This window comes from Myxocyprinus asiaticus, chromosome 45 (genome assembly GCF_019703515.2).
Source record: "Myxocyprinus asiaticus isolate MX2 ecotype Aquarium Trade chromosome 45, UBuf_Myxa_2, whole genome shotgun sequence".
NCBI lineage: Eukaryota > Metazoa > Chordata > Actinopteri > Cypriniformes > Catostomidae > Myxocyprinus > Myxocyprinus asiaticus.
The window spans coordinates 16474781-16497604 of NC_059388.1; the positions used below are offsets into that span (position 1 = coordinate 16474781).

Below are 22824 nucleotides of genomic sequence, written 5' to 3' on the forward strand. Positions count from 1 at the left end.
CTTTGTGTCTTCTGCTAAAGTTTGTTTAATCATAAATGCTAAGTCTTCACTTTAAGATGCATTTATTAATTTAGCAGATGATTTAATCTAAATGTACATGCACAGATCATTTCAATGCCTGCGACATGAATTGTCCATCAGTCCACCAGTAGATGGCTTTTTTCTAGCCCATGAACCAAGCTGGATTAATTCTGTCTGCCCCCTTTCGTGATATGTTCATATTACATTCCAATGAACAACAAAACGCACATGTAGTGACTGATTCTCCTATAAACATACGGTTCGATTCGGTCAACCAGTTTATCACCAGCGCTTTTAAATTTACTCTACCAATCCGAACGTTTCTTTCTGCCGTATGCATCCAATAGGGGTCTCTCTCCTAAGATGGTCACTGATGCCATAAAAGAAATTGGTCTCAGCCAGCGATAGTGTCCTCTTGCTCGAGCTAGTAGCGGTGCGATAGAGAAGAGCAAACATGTCGGAATTTCTGGAAGACCCGTCCGTGCTCACCAAAGATAAGCTCAAAAGTGCATTACTGGCCCATAGTGTGGCTCTGCCAAACGGCGACCAGAAGAAGGACGTGTACGTGCAGCTGTACTTGAAGAATCTGACCGCGCAAAACAAAAAGAGCAGCGACTCTCCAGATGTCTTCTCCAGCGACGAGGAACTGCCTCCAGCTCCCGTGATATCCAACAAGAGCCGCTCCGGCAGGGTGTGTTGATGCTTTTCTTTTGTTTTCGTTCTTGATTTGCTTTGATTTGCTTGTGAACGCGCAAAGAAAGATTCGGACGGATTGCTGCAGTTCGTTTAATTTGCTGCTTTAATTTTCTCCCAAAACATTTTAAACAGAACAACTTAACATATTTGTAGGGTAGAAGTTTCAACATAGTGGTGGAGGGTAGTGATTTCCGATTCGCGAATGAGTTGTTCGTTTGAACCGATTCTTTTTGATGACTCGGTCGAATCGATTTGGTAGATCACCCATATCTGTGAGGCATAACTGTTTAGGAGTAGGCTAATTGTTGATAACAAAATAAGAATAATTATTATTAATCATTTGTATTTATGTATCTACTTATACCTTTATATTACCAGGTTAGTCTCATGAGGTTAAAATCTCATTTCAGAGTGGCCAGGCAAAAAATGGCAGCATGAAACATTGTAACATTTAACAAAGTACACAAGTAAAAACAAGAACACATATACGGTATATAAAACAATTGCTGACTATACGTTAAAACAGTGACACTGGCTAAAATAATGGCCATAACATTGATAACACTGTTGTTAGTAATGTTATTAACGTTGTAAACAATAATGTTGGAACAGTAAACAATATCTGACGTAATATATAAAAGAAATAAACGCAGAGATTATATGTATATACATAAAAAAAAATAAAAAAAAAGAGTACTCGTTTGTGAATCGGTGTAATGAAACGAACTATCCGAACGAACCGATTTGTTGAAAGGAATTGGACTTCTCGATGCTATTGGCGGGAAATGATTCGAATCCTTCAGTTTTTGGATAGTTTGTAGCGATCTATGATAACGTCACAGTGATGTTTAAAATCCCTTTGATTGATTGTTACTGGATACATTTCTCCCGCGCTTTCTGGAAGCGTGTTTATCAGAGTTAAATGAGGTGATTCATGAGATCATAGTGATTAAATGGCATGTGTGCGCTGTCTCAATGAAAACAAACCGGCATGCTGCTTGTAAACATTACAAATGGCCGACCGTCCGTTTCACACTTAAATATTAAAAGTTTGATTCATTGAGAGAGTGTTTAGAGTCAACGGAAATCTCTTAATAATGTGGATGCTGTGCGCTATTTCTATTACACATCTGTTTAAGGCGTGTCCATAGCTTTAAGTCACAGTAAACATAAAGGCCCCAGCTTCATGATATATTTCACATAATGGTATTTATGCTTCTTTGGCAAAGCAATGCCATACCTGGTCTTCATCTTTTGTTTTTATCAGGTATGAAGGTGTGTCCAATTTTTTGGCCATTTATCAAGAGACTATCCAGAGTGAATAAGAAGTTTTGAGTTAATTCTGTTTATTCAGCCAACTGAATTACCTCAGCCCTCTTCCCACACAACTAAACAAGAGTCCTGTTATGTTTTAAAAGAGTTGTATTATGTTAAAGTGGGCATGGGCACTTCTTTGTACTCGAGTCCAATGAATGCCAGTGGATGAGGTAGGATGGCCTGTCTTTGTGAAATTTTTCTTCATGGGCGTTTCCGAGTCATTAACTCCCATCTTCATCTCTCCACGCTCTGTTGAGATGTTTTTTCAGCACCTAATATGAGCCAGAGCCTGTATTTATTGGGTATGAAAAACTATTGTGTTTTTGTAAACAAATCACATGAATGAGTGAGCAGGAAGTCAGCAAATTCTTCTTTTTCCTGTCTCGGTCTGAGAGTTGTAGGATAACTTGGAGCAGTTTTCATTGTGGGTTTGGTCCCTTTATTGAGGAAATACTTTCTTGTGAAGAGGAATTCTTGCTTTGACTGCCAGATGTGTGTAGGCTTTGCCTTCTTTGAAGTTTTGTACCATTTTGGTCTCCGATGACAAGAAGTGCGTCACACACATACTTCATCTCTGGTATGTTTTAATTGCTGCAAATACCATAGTTCAGAGTCCAAGAATCCATAGGGTCCATATATATGTTGGCACTCATGTCAAGATCTTCAATAGCACTGTTCACCTGAATGCACTAGTCGTAGTTGTGAGTTTTTAACCAGGGTTAGTTATGCTATTTTGTGTTCCAATAAAACGGGTTGGTTTTGGAGTCGTGATGCAAGAGCCACAATAGAGCAAATTGTGGGTAACCAACATGCCTCTTAAGTGCAAATTTCCAGAGCAGTGGTCGAGCTGACATAAACACTGAACCATGTGCACTGACAGCGTGCTGCTCGGTTTGATTTGAAGCCACACACTTAAGCTCAGGATTTAGACAATGCTGACATACCAAAATCCTGTAGCATTTTAGAATAACTTGTGTAATTGACAGCGGATTCATTAAAGGCTATCTCTCCTATGCAGTTTAAATGTGAAGTTAGTGCTGATTCTATTAGATTCTGCCATGTAAAGGGCATTTCACACCAAATGTGATGCAAAATGGCATGGCAAATTGCAGTCAAAAACAGTGCTTATTTTGAGATCAGCAAATTGTAGTCCCTCAGTTTCATCACACATTGTCCAATAAATAAAAACCTGTCTTTGGAACTGAACTAAAAATACCTTTTAGTAATGAGGACCATTTTATACAAGAAAAGTTAATTAAAATCTTTTTGATTCACTAAAAAGTAGTGGTTGACCGAGATATCGCAAAGGCCGACAAATGGGCCATTATTCTGACTTTTTTAATTGTCTGCATCGGCCGATAGTTTCCTTTTTGGCAGATTTTTTTTTTTCTTGAGGGCGCCAAAAATCGCCTGTTTGCACTGATACATGTAAACGACCAGTCACAGTTCGTTTTGTTGTTATGTGCATCATGTTACTACAATAATAGACCACTGTGCAACACAGTGCCATATAAACGGTATGCATATCAGAGCCGTGGCAGACGCGTTTGAGCTCATAATGTTAAAGTGCTCATCTGTTTCATTCTTCCTCTCTCTCCTCAACAGTTCCTTGTAACTTTTAACTGTCTTGTCTAATGATAAAAAGGCAAATATCAATAAACGAATATCATATATACCGTCTGCTAAAATGCACATATCTCGTTTAAACAGATGTAATAAACCAACTTCACACAACTTGAGCAGATCCAGCATCCTGTGGAGCACTCATTTATTTACCTCTAAAGCACATATTCTGTCAGCCTCTGCTCAGCAGTTCCCTTTAACTTTTAACTTTCTTTTATAATGATAAAAGGCAAATATCAATAAAACTTCTATTGCATACCATTTGCAAATATGCAGATATCTCGTTTAAACAGATGTAATTCATGAACCTCACGAAAATCCAGCGTTTTCTTCCCGTCGAGCGCTCCTCTAATATCTTCCTCTGAAGCGTGTATTCTATCAGCCAGAATCAAAACGTCAGGATCAAAAGTTCATCTGATTATAAATCATGATGGTCAGTGGTCACAATCCAAGCAGACGATCCAGGCTGTTTAAACTGTCAGGAGATTGCAGCTGCTCGCTGAGCATGTGAGTGCAACCAAAGTCTTTCTAGCAAATCAGTCCACTTTCGACCATGTTTGGAACGCTCTCAGGAGGCTATTTCCAGTCATGACAGTGCAGCTCCTATCTACTTGAATGGGGAAAGACCGAAATCTCCAAAATGGTTGGTCAAGATTACGATCAAAGAACATATTTCAAATCAGCAGTAAAATCTGACAACACTGGTATCATAAATGGTGCTGCTTTACCTCAGATTATGCTAAAAAAACACTTGTATAGCTAATGCGCATGCACATTCTTGAGTTGATTGACAGGCGATGTCTGTATCTAAAGGGTGATTGGCTCGTTTACCTGTAAGGCGGGACTACCTATCTATATCCATTGACCATTGGGCGCGAGAGTCTCTTGGTTGAGCGTTCCAGTTTCTCCCATTCATTTTAATAGAAGTGGCCCGTCTCTGCTAAATAGTCTTTGGTGCATATTCAAGGTGAAAGTGTTTCATGTGCTATGAGTAAATGTCTTTTTCACTATGCACTGTATGTACAATTGGTTTGATTTAGTATTTCTGAGTAAATGCGATTGCTAACGTAGACATACCATCCATGGTTGCTGGACTACTGTGTGTACTGTTATTTCCTTCTTCCTAATATAGTAACAATTTCTTCATGTGCAAATAAATTACTAAAATTTGATGACTAAACAGAAATCAGAAGAAACTGCTATCTACCATTTAAAATGCAATATTATTTTTTTAGATTCTTTTTTACAAAGTTTTGTGTGAAATTGAGTAAATATAGTGCTAAATAAGAGTTTTATTTTTTAGCAATTTTCTGTTTGTTATTTTACTATATTAAATTGTGTGATATATCGGCATTGTATCGGCCACCCTGCTCTCAGGATATCGGCTTCGGCTATTAAAAAACCCATAACGGTTGACCAATACTAAAAAGAACTGACTCCAGAGTCATTTGTTGGGAATCAGACTGCACTGTCGTGTGTTATGTCTTGTGTAGTAGATTAAAAAGAACTGGCTCAATAGTAGTTTGTTAGTCAGACTACACTGGTAGCGCTATACAGTATGTCTTGCGCTGTATATTCAAAAGAACCAGCTCAAAAGAGTGATTTGGTTGAAAATTGATCTATATTGGTAGCGCTTTGTCTCGCTCTGTAAATTTAATAGCAGTGAGGGTTGCTGCGCCTCTTAATGGTAGTACAGGAAACATTGAGTATTTTAGTCTGGTTTTCTGTTTGCATTGCCGGAAAAATACAAGTTCAAGAAACATTAATGAAACCAAACATCATTTGGTTCCTGTATTATAATGTTACCATTACCAGAGAATTTGTATGTGTAGTGGTGGGTTATTCAAACTTACTTGCACATCCAGTGGAAATCCTGAACCTTACTTTCATCTTGCTTATAGTTTTACTGCTAACTGAGACTATCAGTAAGCAGCGGGACTAGCTAATGAGAGCTGTTCTGTGTCAACACCTGCAACCTTACTGACTGCAGGCTTAAAGAGCCCCCTTGAGGACAACTGGAGCATGTTACATTATTTGACAAGCTGACACTATCTGATGCTGTGTGTCCACTGGTTCGTGGTGAGCGAAGCGGGCGTTTTGGAATGTATTGAAAATCTCCTGCTTCGCTCACAACGCACCAATGGACACGAATCGTGATAGAAAGGAAAAGGCACCCATCAGAGTGCCGTGTTACACTGAAATTCATCAGCCAAATAGAAAATGTACCCGCCAAATATACATTTTACCCGCATTTGGTGCTTGGCAGGTGTTCATTTCAGACCCTGCATCTAAACATGATGATTCTAGGTGGTTTTATCAAACAGTGCAACACTCATCAAGTTCGGGTCAAATTTGACCTGCAGTTGAAAATGAATGGGTGGACTAAAACACAGAGCAATATTTTTTAAATTTGTCATATAAAATCAATAAATCAGTCTCAATGCAGAACAAACACACACAGAAATTGAGTGAGAATATAACACATCCACAATGCAGAACACAAACACACAAGCATCTTTGTTTTTGCTATATTGGTTGGACATTTCATTGACTTCCGTTGTTTTCATATCAGGCTAAATACATTTTATTTCTCCCAACCCTATTTATGCTAGAATTTGGATGTTTGAAATAAATGATAGGTAACAGAATGCTTACTCTATGAATTTCTTTGTAACAGCATGGTCAGGTTTGACTAAGTATATTGTGGCATCATTGCATGACACATTTTGACACATTAACACATGTGGAGTAATTTAGTAATTGGCGATAAATAAGTTTAAAAAAAAAAATACAATAAAATCCCAAAAGAAATGCATAACTTTAGTGTTTTTACTTTAGTGAACTTAGTGTTATTAAATTTTTTTTAAAGGGAGGGTACACACATTTGATGTTATGGATCAAATTTGACCTCAACAGACAATAAGTAGGCTACGTTTTTAATGAACCATGATTTAAGGGTTAACATTGCTTTCAACATGCATGCAATAATGGTTTAAAGGTGCACTCAGTAACTTTTGTCTTTGTGTTACTTACACTGACACCTAGCGGCTTGGATGCGGCATCATTTAAAATCAATAGTTTTCAGTTTCAGATGCCATTGTAGAAGTTTAGTATTCACAGTCAGCCATGATTACTTTAATCAATGAGTAAAATTGTCAAATAACAGGACAGTTACTGAGATAAAGTGAGTAGTATTCGTCTGGTCATGTGATTCTAACACGGCAGCCCCTGTGTGCGGACCCTCTCCATGTGGAATAAAACAGCTTTTATAAGGTTACTGATATGACTGGAGTCTTCATGTGGTCATGATTTTCTGCATTTATAGCAAAATTACAATTCATATCTTTTAAGAGTTAAACTTTTTTTATTGAGGAAAAAATTACTGAGTGCACCTTTAATCAAATACATTGGTCATAACAGTTTTTCTATATAAACCCATATTTTGTTCATGGGGCCCCATTTTAACCTGCATATCTAGTGCTGAGTCTGACATTTGCAGACACTTTATGAGCTTCAGGGTGTTGTTCAATCATGGCCAAAGGAAAAGCGTTTTTCCCTCCATCCTGCTAGAATGCTGCGATTTATAAAAGTCATTTGAGAAGGCATCGCTCCAAATCGGCCCCAGTAAAGGCCCCTACAGTGAAACTGAAGCCAATGCCTTCATGATCTCCTCCCATTCACTCCCTTGTTTTTACAATTTCTACTCTGTCACATGCTTGCGTTTGCAAAGTAGGGCTTGATTCCAGGGAATGTGGCTAGATTTGCTCGTGGTTTGTCCCACCATAACTTTGCTTATGCATTACTGACTATCATTTAATCGCATCTCATTGGATGGCATTTGTTGTGGTCTGTGTGTAGTTAGTTAACTCTATCTGTGTTTATCCAGAATAACATTTGCTCTTGAATTTACATGTTAGGTTTACTTCACATGAGCTTGATCTCTTACTCCACCCTGTTGGTTCTGTGCTGTTTCTCATGTAGTTATAGCTTCTCAAAGCAGGCTGGGGGATGTAAAAGAATGTACTCAGATTTTCACTTTAAACTTGCTAGAGTTTATGTGCAAGCAGGGTACCAAGTTCACTTACTCGTGTGTAATTATAAGCCTGTCAGTCATGTTAAGACACCTGTTGCTTCAACAAGTTCAACTAACTCGCCATTATGTCATCTTGACAAATTACTACAGGTCTGCAGTACATTGCAGTGCATTCATTAACAACACCATGTGAATATTTAGTGGAAATAAATATATAAAGTTGCTGAATAGTATTGTAATGTTGATGTGCCTCTCTTCCTCACAGAAAGCCACCAGGAAAACAGACAAAGTTCGTCCAGAGGATATTGATGTCACTGAATTGAGCAATGAGGGTTTGAAAGACCTTTTACTGAAGTATGGTTCGAATGCTGGACCCATTGTTGGTGAGCCACTTTTAAAATTGAAACTCAGATATTACTAAGGTGTAACAAAGAGAAATGTGCACTAATGGTGTAACTGATCAAAGCCTTTTACTTATCTTGAATATCTCTAGACATTGATGTAACTTTAGGTGGGCTATAGAAAGTTGTCTGTAAAAATGACTATCGCAAATGTAATCTTGTTTCATCACTCAGCTTTAAAAACAGCAACTAATAAGGATTTCGTTTCTGGAACTATCCACATTGTCTTCCAGTGTTATCAGTAAATCAGTAGTTTTTACCAGGCATGTAGTTTTGCGTGTTTTTCCTTTGGCCAACTCTGGTCTGAATAGTTTCAATGTCTTAAATGGATCATCTTGGAAAGTTCCTCAGATAAGGTAGTCTTTTTTCCCCCTCACTGCTTGTTAAGAATAGGAGAGGGTTAGATTTAATCTCCTGCTTTTCATGATGTCAAAGAGACATCAATTTTAATGCTTTATATGAAACAACAATGATTTCACCCATTATAGTCAACATGCTCAGTAGAATTTAGCTGTTTTGACCTGTTCTGACCAATGTTGTCCTCACATCAGCATCCACTCGTAAAGTCTATGAGAAAAAACTTCAGAAATTGTTGGATCAGGGCCCTCCTGAAGCAGTGGCCCCAACCTCAGACTTAACACAGATAGACGGCAACCAGAATGGCAACACAGACTCAGACCAATACAGTGACAAGGACGAAGGTAACAGATGGACAGATTTGATGTCTTGAGCAGCAATGTCTTGTGAAGACCATTGTGTCAGATGTTCTTTTGACTGTTCATCAGAAGCACCAGCCCCTGTGTCTGTGCCCGAACCAGAAGTGGATGCAGAACCCATTCCAGTTGTGGAGAGGCTAGTCAGGAGCAGGGGGAAAACGCCAGTGACCACCAGAACACGCAGTAGCCAGCACAACAGGGTAAGGAAGAAATTGCTGCATTGTGTTCTCTCTCTTTCTTTCGCACAGAGTATATTTTGACTCTGTGCCAAATCTGAGGTAAACGGTCACTAGCCAAAATCTCTAGTCACGTTTGTGTCAAACTGCACAAACCATTTACCTGAAACAAAGGAAATGAGGGGTGACAAGCGGTTGACTGATACTGTCTACAATATCTAGAGAGAATGTTGGCTGATGTGTATGCCAATTAAGTAAAATTACACAAAGGGTGTTGATAAACAGAAAAACGGCATGATTGCCAGTGTGATATTGCTTGCATTTTAGCAAATAAGTTAATGGGTTATTGACAAATAAGTTTGTCTGAGGTTATAAAAATGAGAAATCATTTAACAATCTAGTGTAAGGGGCCTGGGTAGTTCAGCGACTATTGACACTGACTACCACACCTGGAGTCGTGAGTTCGAATCCAAGGCGTGCTGAGTGACTCCAGCCAGGTCTCCTAAGCAAACAAATTGGCCCGGTTGCTAGGGAGGGTAGAGTCACATGCAGTAACCCGCTAGTGGTCGTGATTAGGGGTTCTCGCTCTCAATGGGGCGTGTGGTAAGTTGTGTGTGGATCGCAGAGAGTAGCATGAGCCTCTAGTGCTGTGATTCTCCGGTGTTATGCACAGCGAGCCACATGATAAGATGAGCAGATTGACTGTCTCAGAAGCGGAGGAAACTGAGACTTGTCCACCGCCACCCGGATTGAGGTGAGTAACCATGCCACCACGAGGACCTAGTAAGTAGTGGGAATTGGGCATTCAAAATTGGGAGAAAAGGGGATAAAATAAAATAAAAAAATACATACAATCTACTATAAAACACACGTCAAGTTTGTAGAAATGTAATCTGTGTGTCCAATTTGGTTTCCAAATTAAAAAGCAATTCTGCAAATAAATTGTTTTAATGACTTAAAAAAATGTCATGTGGTGTAATCATCATACTTGCACGTTGAGTGTACACAACTTTAATTTAAAAAAATGTTTTCAAATACATTTTTTATTTTTTATTTTTTTAATTTTTTTAATAAATACGAATTTGAGTCACAAATATTAAGAAGTTTTCTCAGGGTTACATCACATGACCTAAACAAAATGTGACTTCATAAAATTCCAAATATTCTTTCTAATTTTTTAATTTTATTATTATTATTATTTCTTCACACAGTCATGAGGTTCTAAAGGGGTCCTTTGTTTTCTTTTTTTTCTTTTTTCTTTTTTTTTTTCAACAAACAACAAAATGGCAACCTACATGTTGGTTATGCCATATGACTGCATTTTTTGCAAGACTTGCATTTTTACTTATTTTTTTATTTTTTATTACTGTCTCTGGATGGCTGCATCACATGACATTTTTACTTTAAGCCCCAGAAAAAATATCAAAATGATAAAATGAACCTGAAAATAGAAATGGAAAAATGTTTAATCATAGAAGAGGTATATTCAAGTAATTGTTTGCGTGAATTGCATTTATGTATTTTTTAATAATTTAATTGATCTGGACAAAAAATAACCATCATGTAATTTACCCTAATAATAGTAGATATAATTGACAAGTTAGTTCATGCATTTCTTCTCCACCAGTGAAAATAAAAGAAGCTAAAGCATCAAGCATAACAGCACTCTTTTCACTGCATTCATACTCCGTTTTGAACTAGTGTTTCATTCATAAATTGAATCAGTGTTTTTGAACAAATCTTTTAAGTAAACAATTTTCTCTAGTTCAGTTCCATTTTTTTGGTGGTGAATGACTGTTAACAAATCAGTTGAGTCAATGATTGAATGACTCGCTTATAACGTAAACGACTCTAATTTGTCATCACCTACTGAAGTAAATATGGAAAATCCAGAAATGTTCACTGGACAAATCAGTAAATGAAATCAAAATGAACAGTGAATCAAAAATCCCTACCACTATTTTGAAAGCCATGAACACTGAGAAGCAGAGTGATATAAATAGTGAATGTGCTGTTGGACTTTATATATCCGCATTCTTGGAACGCCACTCATCCAGTCAGATTCGAGGACTGAAACTAGCTGTTGCATAATGTATTTTACAAATATATATGGTACAATATAATGATGGCAAATGAGATTCAATTGCTGAAATTAAACATTTATTGCACACAATATTTACTTAAAATTAATTTAAAAATATCTGAAAACAGAAAATGTACATTATCCAATGTTAATAATCCAGTCAATTGGCCTGACCAATATGTCACTAGTTGTGACTACCTGGTAAATTAAACAAATCTGTATGCGGACTGAAGATATTGTCACACATTCCCTGTTTTTGTGTTGACTTATGTTGAAATTCTTGTTTAGTTCCTGTTTCCTGTTAGTTTGTAGTCCTTTTGTAGTTTCATTTTATGATTGGTTTTCCCCTGATTGTTTCCCCAGGTGTTCCTGGTTTCCTTGTTTCCCAATGTGTATTTAAGCCCTTGTTTCCTCTGGTTTCTTTGTCAGTCTTTACATGTGTTGTCATGTTCTGTGCTTGGTTTCCCGAGTTACTTTGTTCATCTTTTTTTTTTTTTATTAAAGCCGCACTTAGATCCTCATTCCTCGTCACAGATATTTAGGGTTCAAATGATTTAATTTGCAACTTGCAGCCCCCACTGTCTCATATCTCTTCTTTTTCACTTTAGCTGAGCACAGACTTGAATCCTCTTTTATCTTATTGCCTCCCTTCCTCCATATATACTTGGCTTTCTCATTCTTGTGTGACTTTACATAGAACTCAACCCTATAGCTCTACTTCAACTTCCTAAACCGTTTTATTAAGGTCACCTCTAAATGACTGTAAATAGTTTTAAAATTAAACCATTTCGACTAAATGTTTGGATCTCCTAGAAACATTTGTCCACTATATGCATTAGTCAAAAATTAGCCACCTAAAATGCCCCCTTTTTATGATGCCCCACCTTGCAATTTTCCTCACTGTTTTAGCTGTTCAGCATCGCCACCTGCTGTTGAACCTCAGAATAGATCTAACCAGCTGCAGGTGGTGACAAGACTAAGATTGTTTGCTGTGGGTGTTGTCTGTCCAAATGCCCCACATTTAAATAATTGCATACTTGCTATAATTTCAACATTATTAAACTACACTTGTTTGAACAAAGGTGAGTATTCATGTTTCTTATGTTCATGTGTTGGAGTGTATGGTAAAGGAAAAGCTGCCAATATGTGCCCATCACACATGGGAACTTCTTCAGTACGGTTTAAAAAGCAGGTGGCACCTCACGAAGTTGGTTGAGAGAATGGTCAGATTGTGCAGAGCTGTAATCTAGACAAAGGGTGGCTACTGTAAAGAAGCTAAAATAGTTTTGTTCACCACATAATTCCCATACTTCCATTTGTTACTTCACAAGTTTGATGACTTTTATTTTAAGTGTGGAAAATAGTAATAATAGAGGTGTGTCCAAATTTGGTGGTGTAAACAGGTTTGACGTTTTCGACTCTTGAATTTTGAATTGAGATGTCCTGTTCTCCTGTAGAAAGATTTGTCAGCTGAGAATCAGCCCTCTAAAAATGTATTGTTTTTCCCATACGACCTCCATATTTTCCCACATTATCTGTTCAGTGTATAGCAGTGCCATCTGCTGTTGAACCTCAGAAAATATCTGACCTGTTGACCTGCTGCAGTTGAAAATTGATCAACAACTTTGTACAAGAAATTCTAGATTTTTTGTTGTTTTGTGATTTGTTGGAGGAGGAGGAGGAGGAGGATGATGAGGAAGATGAGCATGAAGACTGGCCAGTCTTGAATGTTAAGAGAAAACCCAAGAGATTGTCTCGCAGGCCAGATCAGGCGGTCCCCGCCAGTGACGACACCGTAACTCAATCTGTCGCTTTATTTTTGTACATCACCTGGTTTCTGAATGTTTGCTCACTATGGTGATGAAGGGGTTATAAAACCATTTTGGGATGTGCACAAGGTGCGCTTGGATTACTGATTAGATGAGGTGCTTCATTGTAGTTACATAATTTGTTACTCAGTAGTACTTGAGGTTGTTGTTTTTGTGTGGTGTTTTCAGGAAAACTCTGAGCTCTCACCTGCAGAGTTCTTTCCTGTTTCCAAAGACAGGAGAAGAACAGGGCCTATGGTAGGTTTCCTAAAAATTGTACAAATATCACTAGATTTGCATTTCCTGAAGGAAATACCAGTGCTTGCAAGGCAGCAATAAATTAGTGTTAGTTTTGTGTAAGCTTAGGTATTATACTTTGGTTCTTTGTAATTGAAATGCTGCATTGGAGCCATTTTACCGTTGTCTCAAATACTCTATGTGTGTCTTGTTTTTTGTTAGCTGCATATATAAGAATCAACACACAGTTGCTGTGAAGTGTAAAGGTGGCTTTAATCTAAAAGGAAATATATCCAAGGAAAACAAGACCGATCTCAACTCCATTCAAATTGATGTATAATGGAAGATCTCAAGTCGGTATGCAAATATTATGATGAATGTTAACCATTCTATCAGTGTAATCAATGGGAGATTTAAACAAACATTAATCTTAAACTTATTGAGTTGTTTGGGCTGAATTAAGCGTAACAATTTGGCTCTAGAAGGAAAAAGTCCCATTCATTTTCTCTGTAGGCGAATTTATTTGTAACAATAATTAATAAACCTTTAAAGACAGACGTGCTCTGAGATTGCCTTAATTCTCTTCAGGACATCAAACCACGGCAAATTGGCTCTGCAGCAACTACCCACAAAGCAATGCAAATGACTAAATCAAGTTGGTCTCCCTAAACTCCCTTAGCTAATTTTGCAATAATCTTCTAATGTATACTTTAATCAACTTTAAATCATTCACATCATCCTTACAGTTTATCTGTTCACTTGTTTACTTGTTTTTGTCCACTTTGTGATGAGGTCGCAGCCCACTTTTCTTTCTTGGAAATTATGGAAATAAATTTTTGTATAATAATAATAATAGGAATTATTTTATAAAATGGTACCATATTATTATAAAACAGGACAAATATTTGTTATTTTCTTAACCTGCTTGCAGCATTGCTTTGTGGTCAGGATAAACCTGTAAGCCTTTATTTTGGTGGAAGATTTAGTTTCTGTTTGCACAAGATTTCCCAATGCTATTTAATTCAGAGAAATACTCACGTCCACTCTTCTGTCCACAAAACCCCGATATTATGAGGTTACTTTAGATTGGGAGTCATTTTTAGCGGCCAAGCATATGTGGAGTTACGCAAATGTGCAATTAGTGAATCTAGATCGCTGTAAATTTGATGCCCTCAACTCATTAGCATCTTGCGAGCTTTGAGTATATGTGTAAAGAGAACAGAGCTGCACACATACAGCAAGCGCAGTGAGCAGTGCATGCAGACTATTTAATTTAATCGCAGCCTTTGCAGTTTGATAAACGCACTACGTGATGTTGCGATTTCGATTTTATTTCGATTAATCATTCAGCCCAGAATGTTTGAGGAATATCAATGCAGTGCTGCCTTGTAAGCACTATCTAATAGTCTAAATTATTATCCTGGTCTCAAGAACCGACGTATTTATCCATATTAAAGGCAGTAAGAAAGGAGCCCAGGCCTCTACTCGCAGACAAGACATCAAGGCTCTCATCTAAGACTGAATCTCTGAAACGACGCAGTGCACCAGTTCATTCATTTCGGCCTGATTTGAAAGAGGCTGCTCCAACTTACAAGGTGTTCCTTATAAAACATCTTTGGAGACTGTTGAAAAAAAAAAGTCTTCTCAGTCAGATTGTCGGCTTAATTTGTTTTTGTGGAAATTGTATGCCTTTTAGGATTTCTCTGAGCCCTCAATAGTTAAGGAGGTTTCTGTTCCTCTGGTGAGGATCAAAGCAAACCCTTCAGTAGGTATCGGCCAGAAACCTCACACATGAACTTGTTAATGCAGGTCATATCTGGTGCTTTGTGTTTGTAACTCATAGTTTCATATTAAAGGCAGTGCCAAAGGAACCCAAACCTTCAAAGCGCTCCTCTGTCTCTGGGTTTGACTGGTCCGAATCACCTAAACATCACAGCTCTCCTTTCCAGTCAACTGTGTCCAGTTTACATGAGGAAGCTCCCATTGACAAGGTGGCATCTGTTGACCCCGTGGTGGATTTTGTGTCAATCCATTTGCACACTAGAGATTTTGTTTAATTTCACAACATTACAAATATAATCTAGAGGTTGAACGACAGTGGATTTTGCCAATACCGATAACTAAGGTGGTGGAAAAGGCTGATAACTGATTAATTGGCCAATAGCTTTTTAATAAAAAAAAAAAAAAAACATAGACCCTGCATCCTAAATCGTGTACTGTCAGAGTATGTAGTGTATTTGATGAAGGATGCACTTCTCCAACGGTAAAACAGTATGTTGCATGCAAGTGGTACAAATCGATTTCTGACATATTTCATCCATGGACGTGGGTATTGACCCATGACCTGAATATATGACATAAGGTTTTTGTGAACAATAACCACAAAAATAATCCACTCTGGTTTTGAAACAAGCACCATTTAAGCACTAGGAACAACTTTCTCGGTATATATATTACTTACAGTTGTAAAGAGCCATCCAAATCGCGGTCCTCCACCGTTCTTTTAAATCCAGCATTTTGAACGCAACATCTTCTCAGCTCCCGAGGGATTATGGGATAGTATAGTCTCCAGTTGATCCACACTTCACAATCTCGGCGGAAATAGTTGGTCGTCCGGGTATTTCTCTATGAATACCGAGGATTCAGACATGCTACTCCATTGGCATACTGTTTTTTGCATACTATGTAGTAGGGAAGTATGGAAATTGAAATGCAGAGAGAGGCAACAAGAGTACTAAATGAATAAAATCCCAGATGCAGTTTGTTCAACCAAAATAACAATAATGATAATAAAGCAGGACTTTTAACTATAAACAAGCCTGAAACACACTGGGTGACTCTTATTTTAAAATGACAGAGACTTGGCTCTGTTACAATGCTATGTATGTAAGCATTTACCAAATTAAGCGTTTTATATATTCACCAAATGAACGTTTTTGTTTATATTTCACCAAATTGAGTACATAGGTTTATTGTGCACAAGATATGAAGCTGGAGACACGATGTATGGGTTGACTGGGCTTGACTAAGTTTCCACCTAATCAAATCAAAGTAACACTAAACATTGAAGTGAGGATAAAATATGGATGAATATTGTCATTGATGAAAAAGTTAGAGACAGACTAGTCTTTTGATTTCTAGATCATTTCACCTCTAGAGGCTGCTGTTATACTGTAGAATCGGTCTACTTCTAATACAAACTGCACCATTTATTCTATAGAGAATATTGAATGTTTTCTCTCAGGTTCATATCGTTAGTCATCATGATTCAGTACTATCAATACAGACAGTCCAGCAAAACAGTATGCTGTTCTTTCATATAAATGTTGATTACCTGGCTTATTAAATACATTAAAATATTTTCCTACCTGGGGGCAGTTTGAGCTCAATTTGAATTTTGAATCTCTCTGGTCTTTGTAGTTTGATGAGAATGCAGCTGACATCACTTCCCCTCCGATTAGATCATCCAATCGAGAGCCACTAGTTTCCTTGTTTAATACTGCATGCATTGAGGTGATTCCTACATACACTTCCATCTTTCTTCGTTAACCCTTTCAACTCTCTTCAAATGGAGGTATTAGAGGTCTAGGCACTACTTTGTTTTTGTCTTTTGTACATGCAGTGAGTCTTAATTCATACGAGAGGCTGTGTAAAAGTTATTTTTGTTAATCTCAGGTGGATGGCCATGGTATGCAGGATAAACTGAACTGTAGACCTGTGAGCCGTGCTTCTGTGGTATGCCTCTATGGATAAATGCGTCCGAGCACTTCTGATTTATTAACATTTAATGGTTAATAATAACTTTAAGAATTTCTCTTCTCTGAAGGCTTTGTCGGTCTTGGTACCCAAGCTTTCAAAACACATTCAGCCTCATTTGAGTCAGAACAAACATTCTAAATCTTTGATTGACATGTGTCATTTATCATCTACCCGTGATGGCCAAAGAGAGGCTTGCCTGTCACCCTCACTGTCTTTTAGGGACTCTGCATACAGTATGGCTTCAGATGACTTGATGCCTGTGTCCGTTAAATTTTCCCAGGTTTGCAATTGATAATTGTTTTCTATTCTCTTCATTTTACATTTCATGGTGTAAAACACTGTTTGTTTTTATTATAGTAAATGTTATGAGTATATGAGTGCTGAAATGTACAGTTTGTGTGAATCTAACCACACTTCATCAGGAGAGCTGTGGCTCACCAGAGACCCAGCCCAAGATAAAGCAGACCAAAATCACCCCTTTCCTCTCCCCAGTCACTCCTGTTCGAGGGTTTGATAGCTGCCAGACAGCTAGACGGAAGACTGCAATGGTAATGCCATGATCAGTAAAGAGTCTGCTTTCACAGATATAAACTCAGCAAAAAAAGAAACGTCCCTTTTTCAGGACACTGTATTTTAAATATAATTTAGTAAAAAACCAAATAACTGTACAGATCTTTATTGTAAAGGGTTTAAACAATGTTTTACATGCTTGTTCATGGTTCATTGAACAATTAATGAACATGCACCTGTGGAACGGTCGTTAAGACACTAACAGCTTACAGACGGTAGGCAATTAAGGTCACAGTTATAAAAACTTAGGACACTAAAGAGACCTTTCTACTGACTCTGAAAAACATCAAAAGAAAGATGCCCAGGGTCCCTGCTCATCTGTGTGAACGTGCCTTAGGCATGCTGCATGGAGGCATGAGGACTGCAGATGTGGCCAGGGCAATAAATTGCAATGTCCGTACTGTGAGACACCTAAGACAGTGCTACAGGGAGACAGGAAGGACAGCTGATCATCCTCGCAGTGGCAGACCACATGTAAAAAAAGAAACCTGCACAGGATTGGTACATCCGAATATCACACCTGCGGGACAGGTACAGGATGGCAACAACAACTGCCCGAGCTACACCAAGAACGCACAATCCCTCCATCAGTGTCCAGACTGTCCACAGTAGGGTGAGAGAGGCTGGACTGAGGGCTTGTAGACCTGTTGTAAGGCAGGTCCTTACCAGACATCACCGGCAACAATGTCGCCTATGGGCACAAACCCACCTTTGCTGGACCAGACAGGACTGGCAAAAAGTGCTCTTCACTGACGAGTTACGGTTTTGTCTCACCAGGGGTGATGGCATTTATCGTCGAAGGAATGAGCGTTGCTCCAGAGTACAGGCCTCGGTGTAGGATCGATTTGGAGGTGGAGGGTCCGTCATGGTCTGGGGTGTGTCACAGCATCATTGGACTGAGCTTGTTGTCATTGCACGCAATCTCAACGCTGTGCGTTACAGGGAAGACATCCTCCTCCCTCATGTGGTACCCTTCCTGCAGGCTCATCCTGACATGACCCTCCAGCATGATAATGCCACCAGCCATACTGCTCGTTCTGTGCGTGATTTCCTGCTAGACAGGAATGTCAGTGTTCTGCCATGGCCAGTGAAGAGCCCGGATCTCAATCCCATTGAGCACATCTGGGACCTTTTGGATCGGAGGGTGAGGGCAAGGGCCATTCCCCCCAGAAATGTCCGGGAACTTGCAAGTGCCTTGTGTTCATACAAATATTTACACATGTTAAGTTTGCTGAAAATAAAAGCAGTTGAAAGTGAGAAGACATTTCTTTTATGCTGAGTTTATATAGTGGTCATGAGGGAACTCCACTTGTTAATAATGGAGTAGGGTTGCACAAAGCTCTATACCTATCACTTTTGGTTAGACACAGCTGTGGTGTGATAAAATGTCTTTTCTTTTTCTGAGAAGGAAAATCTGACAACATGGATCTTCAGAATTGAAGCACTTGAGAGGTTTAAGAGCATTAAATGCTGGATCAGTGTCCACCTCATTGTTTTTGTCTGTGTACAGGTCGAAAAGGTTTCTGCTATTGACCAGACCCCAAGGACGGTAGAGAGAGACGTTCTTAAAGAGATCTTTCCCAACGAAAACCTCAACACTCCTACAGGAATCAGGTATGAAAGGAGGATTTTAAAGCAATAGTTCAACAAAAAAAATTTAAATTCTCATAATTTACTCACCCTCATGTCGTTCAAACCAGTATGATTGTTTCTGATGTGGAACACAAAGTGAGATGTTCTAATTGCAGTTGACAGAGACTCACTTTAAAACTTAAAGGACCCCAGTGTTGTTATAGTATTATTATTATTTTATTTTTTAATTTTATATTATTTTCATTTGAGTTTTAGTATTTTTCTTGATTCTTTTTTGTAGTTTTTATTTGTTTTTATTAAAAATATTATTTAGAGTTGTTGTTGTTGTTATACATTTCTAGTTATTTTTATTTCAGTTTTAGTCATTTGAGTTTTAGGGATTGACTAATGAATGAATTCAGCTGACTAAGTGAAAATTGAATAAAACTTAAGTTATAGCACACTGAAGTTCTGGTGGTACTGTTAAATTTACTGAAATAGTTAATTTCTTCAACAGAGTAATAATTATGCAAATATACATATTTAACCATAATATTATTTATTGTATACAGAAGCAATGCAACATTCTCAATATATATGAGTTCATATTGCTCCATATTGATATTTTCATAATTTTGGGCAGAAAAATTAAACCAAAATGAAAAATATGAAGAAAAAAAAATGTTTAGTTGTCAAGGCAAGATTTTTCGTTTTAGTTTATCTAATATACCTATCTTATTTAATTTTAGTTAACAAAAATTTTTCATTCGTTTTCATTTTTGTTAATGAAAATAAGCCTGCCCCAAAGTCTCATAAACATAGTTCATGCGACTCGTGTGTCATATTCCAGGTCTTCTGAAGGCATATGTTAGGTTTTAGTTCCGTTGCACGTTCATGTGTGCTATAAGAGAAGTTCATTGACCGTGGCTTGTGTATTCACGTGACAACTTGTGGTGTTTAGCAAAAACTAATTACCTCAGTGTAAACTTTATAAAACTTTTGATTAGATTTAATTTATAAATTTTGAATACCCACAAATGTCCGGTTTTGCGTACAAACATAGACGTTTTCTGATTCGAAAGGTAAAATGGACCAAGTATTTAGATACATTTTATTTAAAATATTATTTTTCATGTCATTCAAACGTTTTTAAATCTTTCAAGGTGATGTAAGCACTTTTATTTTTATTTAATACATTTTTTTCATTGAAAGGTATGCAAAACATTTTCCTACTCCCTGAAAGATATTCATGAAATATCTCACCGGTCACTGTGACAGCACTAGACTCAACAAAAATGTGTCCGTCTGTTTCTGCCTGTCAATCATTTTGAGCATTTTTATTATATTGTAGTTTCAGCAAATTTTTGAGGGTTAATACCATTTTTTTATGCCATGTTGTTCATAACAGTTGTCAGTTGAGGATGCTATTATGCTGTTGTTTTTGACAACTGCTTCTGCTCTGTGTCGGTCTCAGTAAAGCTAGTTTGGTATCTTTGGAGTGCGGGTTTTTGGAAAGAGGGGGCGTGGAAATCTTATTACTATTTTATAATACAATTCCATGTTAAATATGAATTACATCTCAAGCATCAAAGCACATATACTGTACACCTTAAGACTTATATGAAAATTAATCGACGTAATCGTGAAAGCCCTAAAACGGACAAATAATCGGCACAATCGCAATTATTTGTTTGACTGATCGTCAGCCTATTTTTTTTTTTTTTACTTGACTGTATATAATGTGCACAAACCTGTATTTAATTGCCATGCCATTTATTATTTGGGATTAAGTGTGATAAATTAACTTGTTTCTAATACTTCTAGTATGCAAATTAAACAGTCAAGCTCCTAATAACTAAGTATAATTATTCTGTTTGTCTACGTCCCATCTTTATCTGCCTCCTTAGTGCCACCTGTCGGCGACCAATCAGAGGAGCAGCTGGCCGGCCTGTAGTTGATACAAAGCTAGACGAATCCCGTTTCCATCTTGCAGAGCTCAGAGAAACCAGCACCTCCTACACAGAGACCCGGTCTGTTCCACGGGTGGCCGCTGTACCTCTAACCGCCTACAAGCCTCTGGCGCCCCCTGCTCTGAAGACCAGAGCACGGTGTGGCCTGCCAGTGTGGGTGCAGCTTCTGCTGCTCAGTGCAGTCGCTGGATTCCTGTTCTTTGTCTACCAGGCCATGGAGACTAATGAGGTTGGACTCTTCAAGCAAAGTGGAGCAGATGATAGCACCAGCAAGTGAATGTTATACAAATCATCCCAGATTTTGCCCACCCCCCCATTTCTCTCTCTCTCTCACTGTCATACTCAGCCAGTACGACACTTCGCTGGCTCGGCAGCCATTACAATCATGGACCTTTACCTGCATTCTTTGTAGATTCATAAAGGACAGCAATGCTTTTGCATCATGTTCTCTGTTCGTACCCTCTGCCAACGGAATCGGTTTAGAGGAAGGAAACATGGTTTTAATATTAAGAGAAAGGAACCTCTTAGAGTCATGAACATGTTTTTTCTTGCCTTTGCATGTTGAGTGAGTGAGTGTGTTTGTGAATGTGTTTGATTTCATTTGTACTTTATTTTACTAATTAATGTTGGTGCTGTCAATGAGTGGGAGTCAAAGTGTTGAAGGAGACTTGGCTATTTACCTTTTGTTTTCTTTAACATAATTTAGTGTCTACTTGTGACAAATATGTGCATTTATTTTCACATGTAGCTCTTAAAAGATGCCGTATTCATCTTAACATTGATGCTACTTGTAGTATTTATGTATCTGTTGTTGAAATACAAATATTTCCAATAAATTGTATATGCAATGTATTCTGGAAGACAAGGTGAATCATTGTTTCAGGATTTTGAATAAAGAGTTATGTGCAGTTTTATGAATCCTAAAATGTCCGCAATTAATTTGAACGGTAGAAAAAGACCAATTTAAAATTTACGAAACAACAGACCATTTAACATTTTTACTTAAAATACTTGGAATGTGGCTTTAAAAGGAACAGGGCAGTTTGACTTCTCATCTGCTAAAATGTAAATTAGATGTATTCTTTCTACATCACTTAAAACTGTAACCAAATTTATTTGTTTTATTTTTAGTTCGTGGCTTCAAAAGAAATCTTAATGTACAAATGATTCTGATATTTGATGTATACAATTGGTAGAATTGGACAAAAGTGCCAATCTTTATCCCAAGCTCTTTTACTTTGGGACTACAAGACATTCCACAAAATATTATTCTGCATATGTATTACATTTTTATGATTTTGTGGGGTTGAAGGGTTTGAGTTGGGAGGGTTCAAGTACTTTTAATCATAAAACTAAAAATAAAATAAAGCTGTTTATTCTAACTTCATTTCAGTAGGCTGGTTTATTTGAATGTGTATATAAACTGCCTGGCCAAACAAAAGTTGCATTCTCAAATATTTAGTTGGACCACCTTTAGCTTTGATTACGGCGGGCATTTGTCGTACCTTATGCAACATCGCAACATTTATCTCCATCCAGAGTTGCATACATTTTTGGCAGAGATCTTGTATTGATGATGGGAGAGTCGAACCACTCCGTAAAATCTTCTCCAGCACATCCCAAAGACTTTCAGTGGGCTTGAAGGAATAGTTCACCCAAACATGAAAATTCTCTCATTATTCACTGACCCTGATACCATCCCAGATGTGTATGACTGTCTTTCCTCTGCAGAACACAAATTAAGATTTTAGGAAGATAGAGCTCTGTCAGGTCCTTATAATGGAAGTACATGGGTGCCAGCACTTTGACGGTCCAAAAGTCACATTTAAGCAGCATAAAAGT

At 37.8% G+C, this 22824-nt stretch overlaps 1 protein-coding gene across 2 annotated transcripts; it reads left to right on the plus strand.

Annotated features, from left to right (window-relative positions):
* Positions 1–134: 134 nt before the first annotated feature.
* On the plus strand, positions 135–21834 carry LOC127435470 (lamina-associated polypeptide 2-like). 2 transcript variants are annotated; one of them, XM_051689006.1, is made up of 6 exons: positions 135–712; positions 7956–8073; positions 8643–8792; positions 8877–9007; positions 18951–19054; positions 20920–21834. In XM_051689006.1, exons 1-6 carry the CDS (start codon positions 476–478, stop codon positions 21257–21259), a joined length of 1080 nt encoding a protein of 359 aa, XP_051544966.1. In that variant the 5' UTR covers positions 135–475; the 3' UTR covers positions 21260–21834. The 2 variants fall into 2 exon arrangements, with proteins under 2 accessions (XP_051544966.1, XP_051544967.1); XM_051689007.1 differs by having other exon boundaries at positions 8880–9007.
* The last annotated feature ends 990 nt before the right edge of the window (positions 21835–22824 follow it).

Coding starts and splice junctions, on each gene's coding strand:
- LOC127435470 (XM_051689006.1), top strand. CDS start 476: ATGTCGGAATTTCTGGAAGACCCGTCCGTGCTCACCAAAGATAAGCTC. Junction 8,074..8,642: donor GAATGCTGGACCCATTGTTG/GTGAGCCACTTT, acceptor TCCTCACATCAG/CATCCACTCGTAAAGTCTAT. Junction 19,055..20,919: donor AACACTCCTACAGGAATCAG/GTATGAAAGGAG, acceptor CTGCCTCCTTAG/TGCCACCTGTCGGCGACCAA.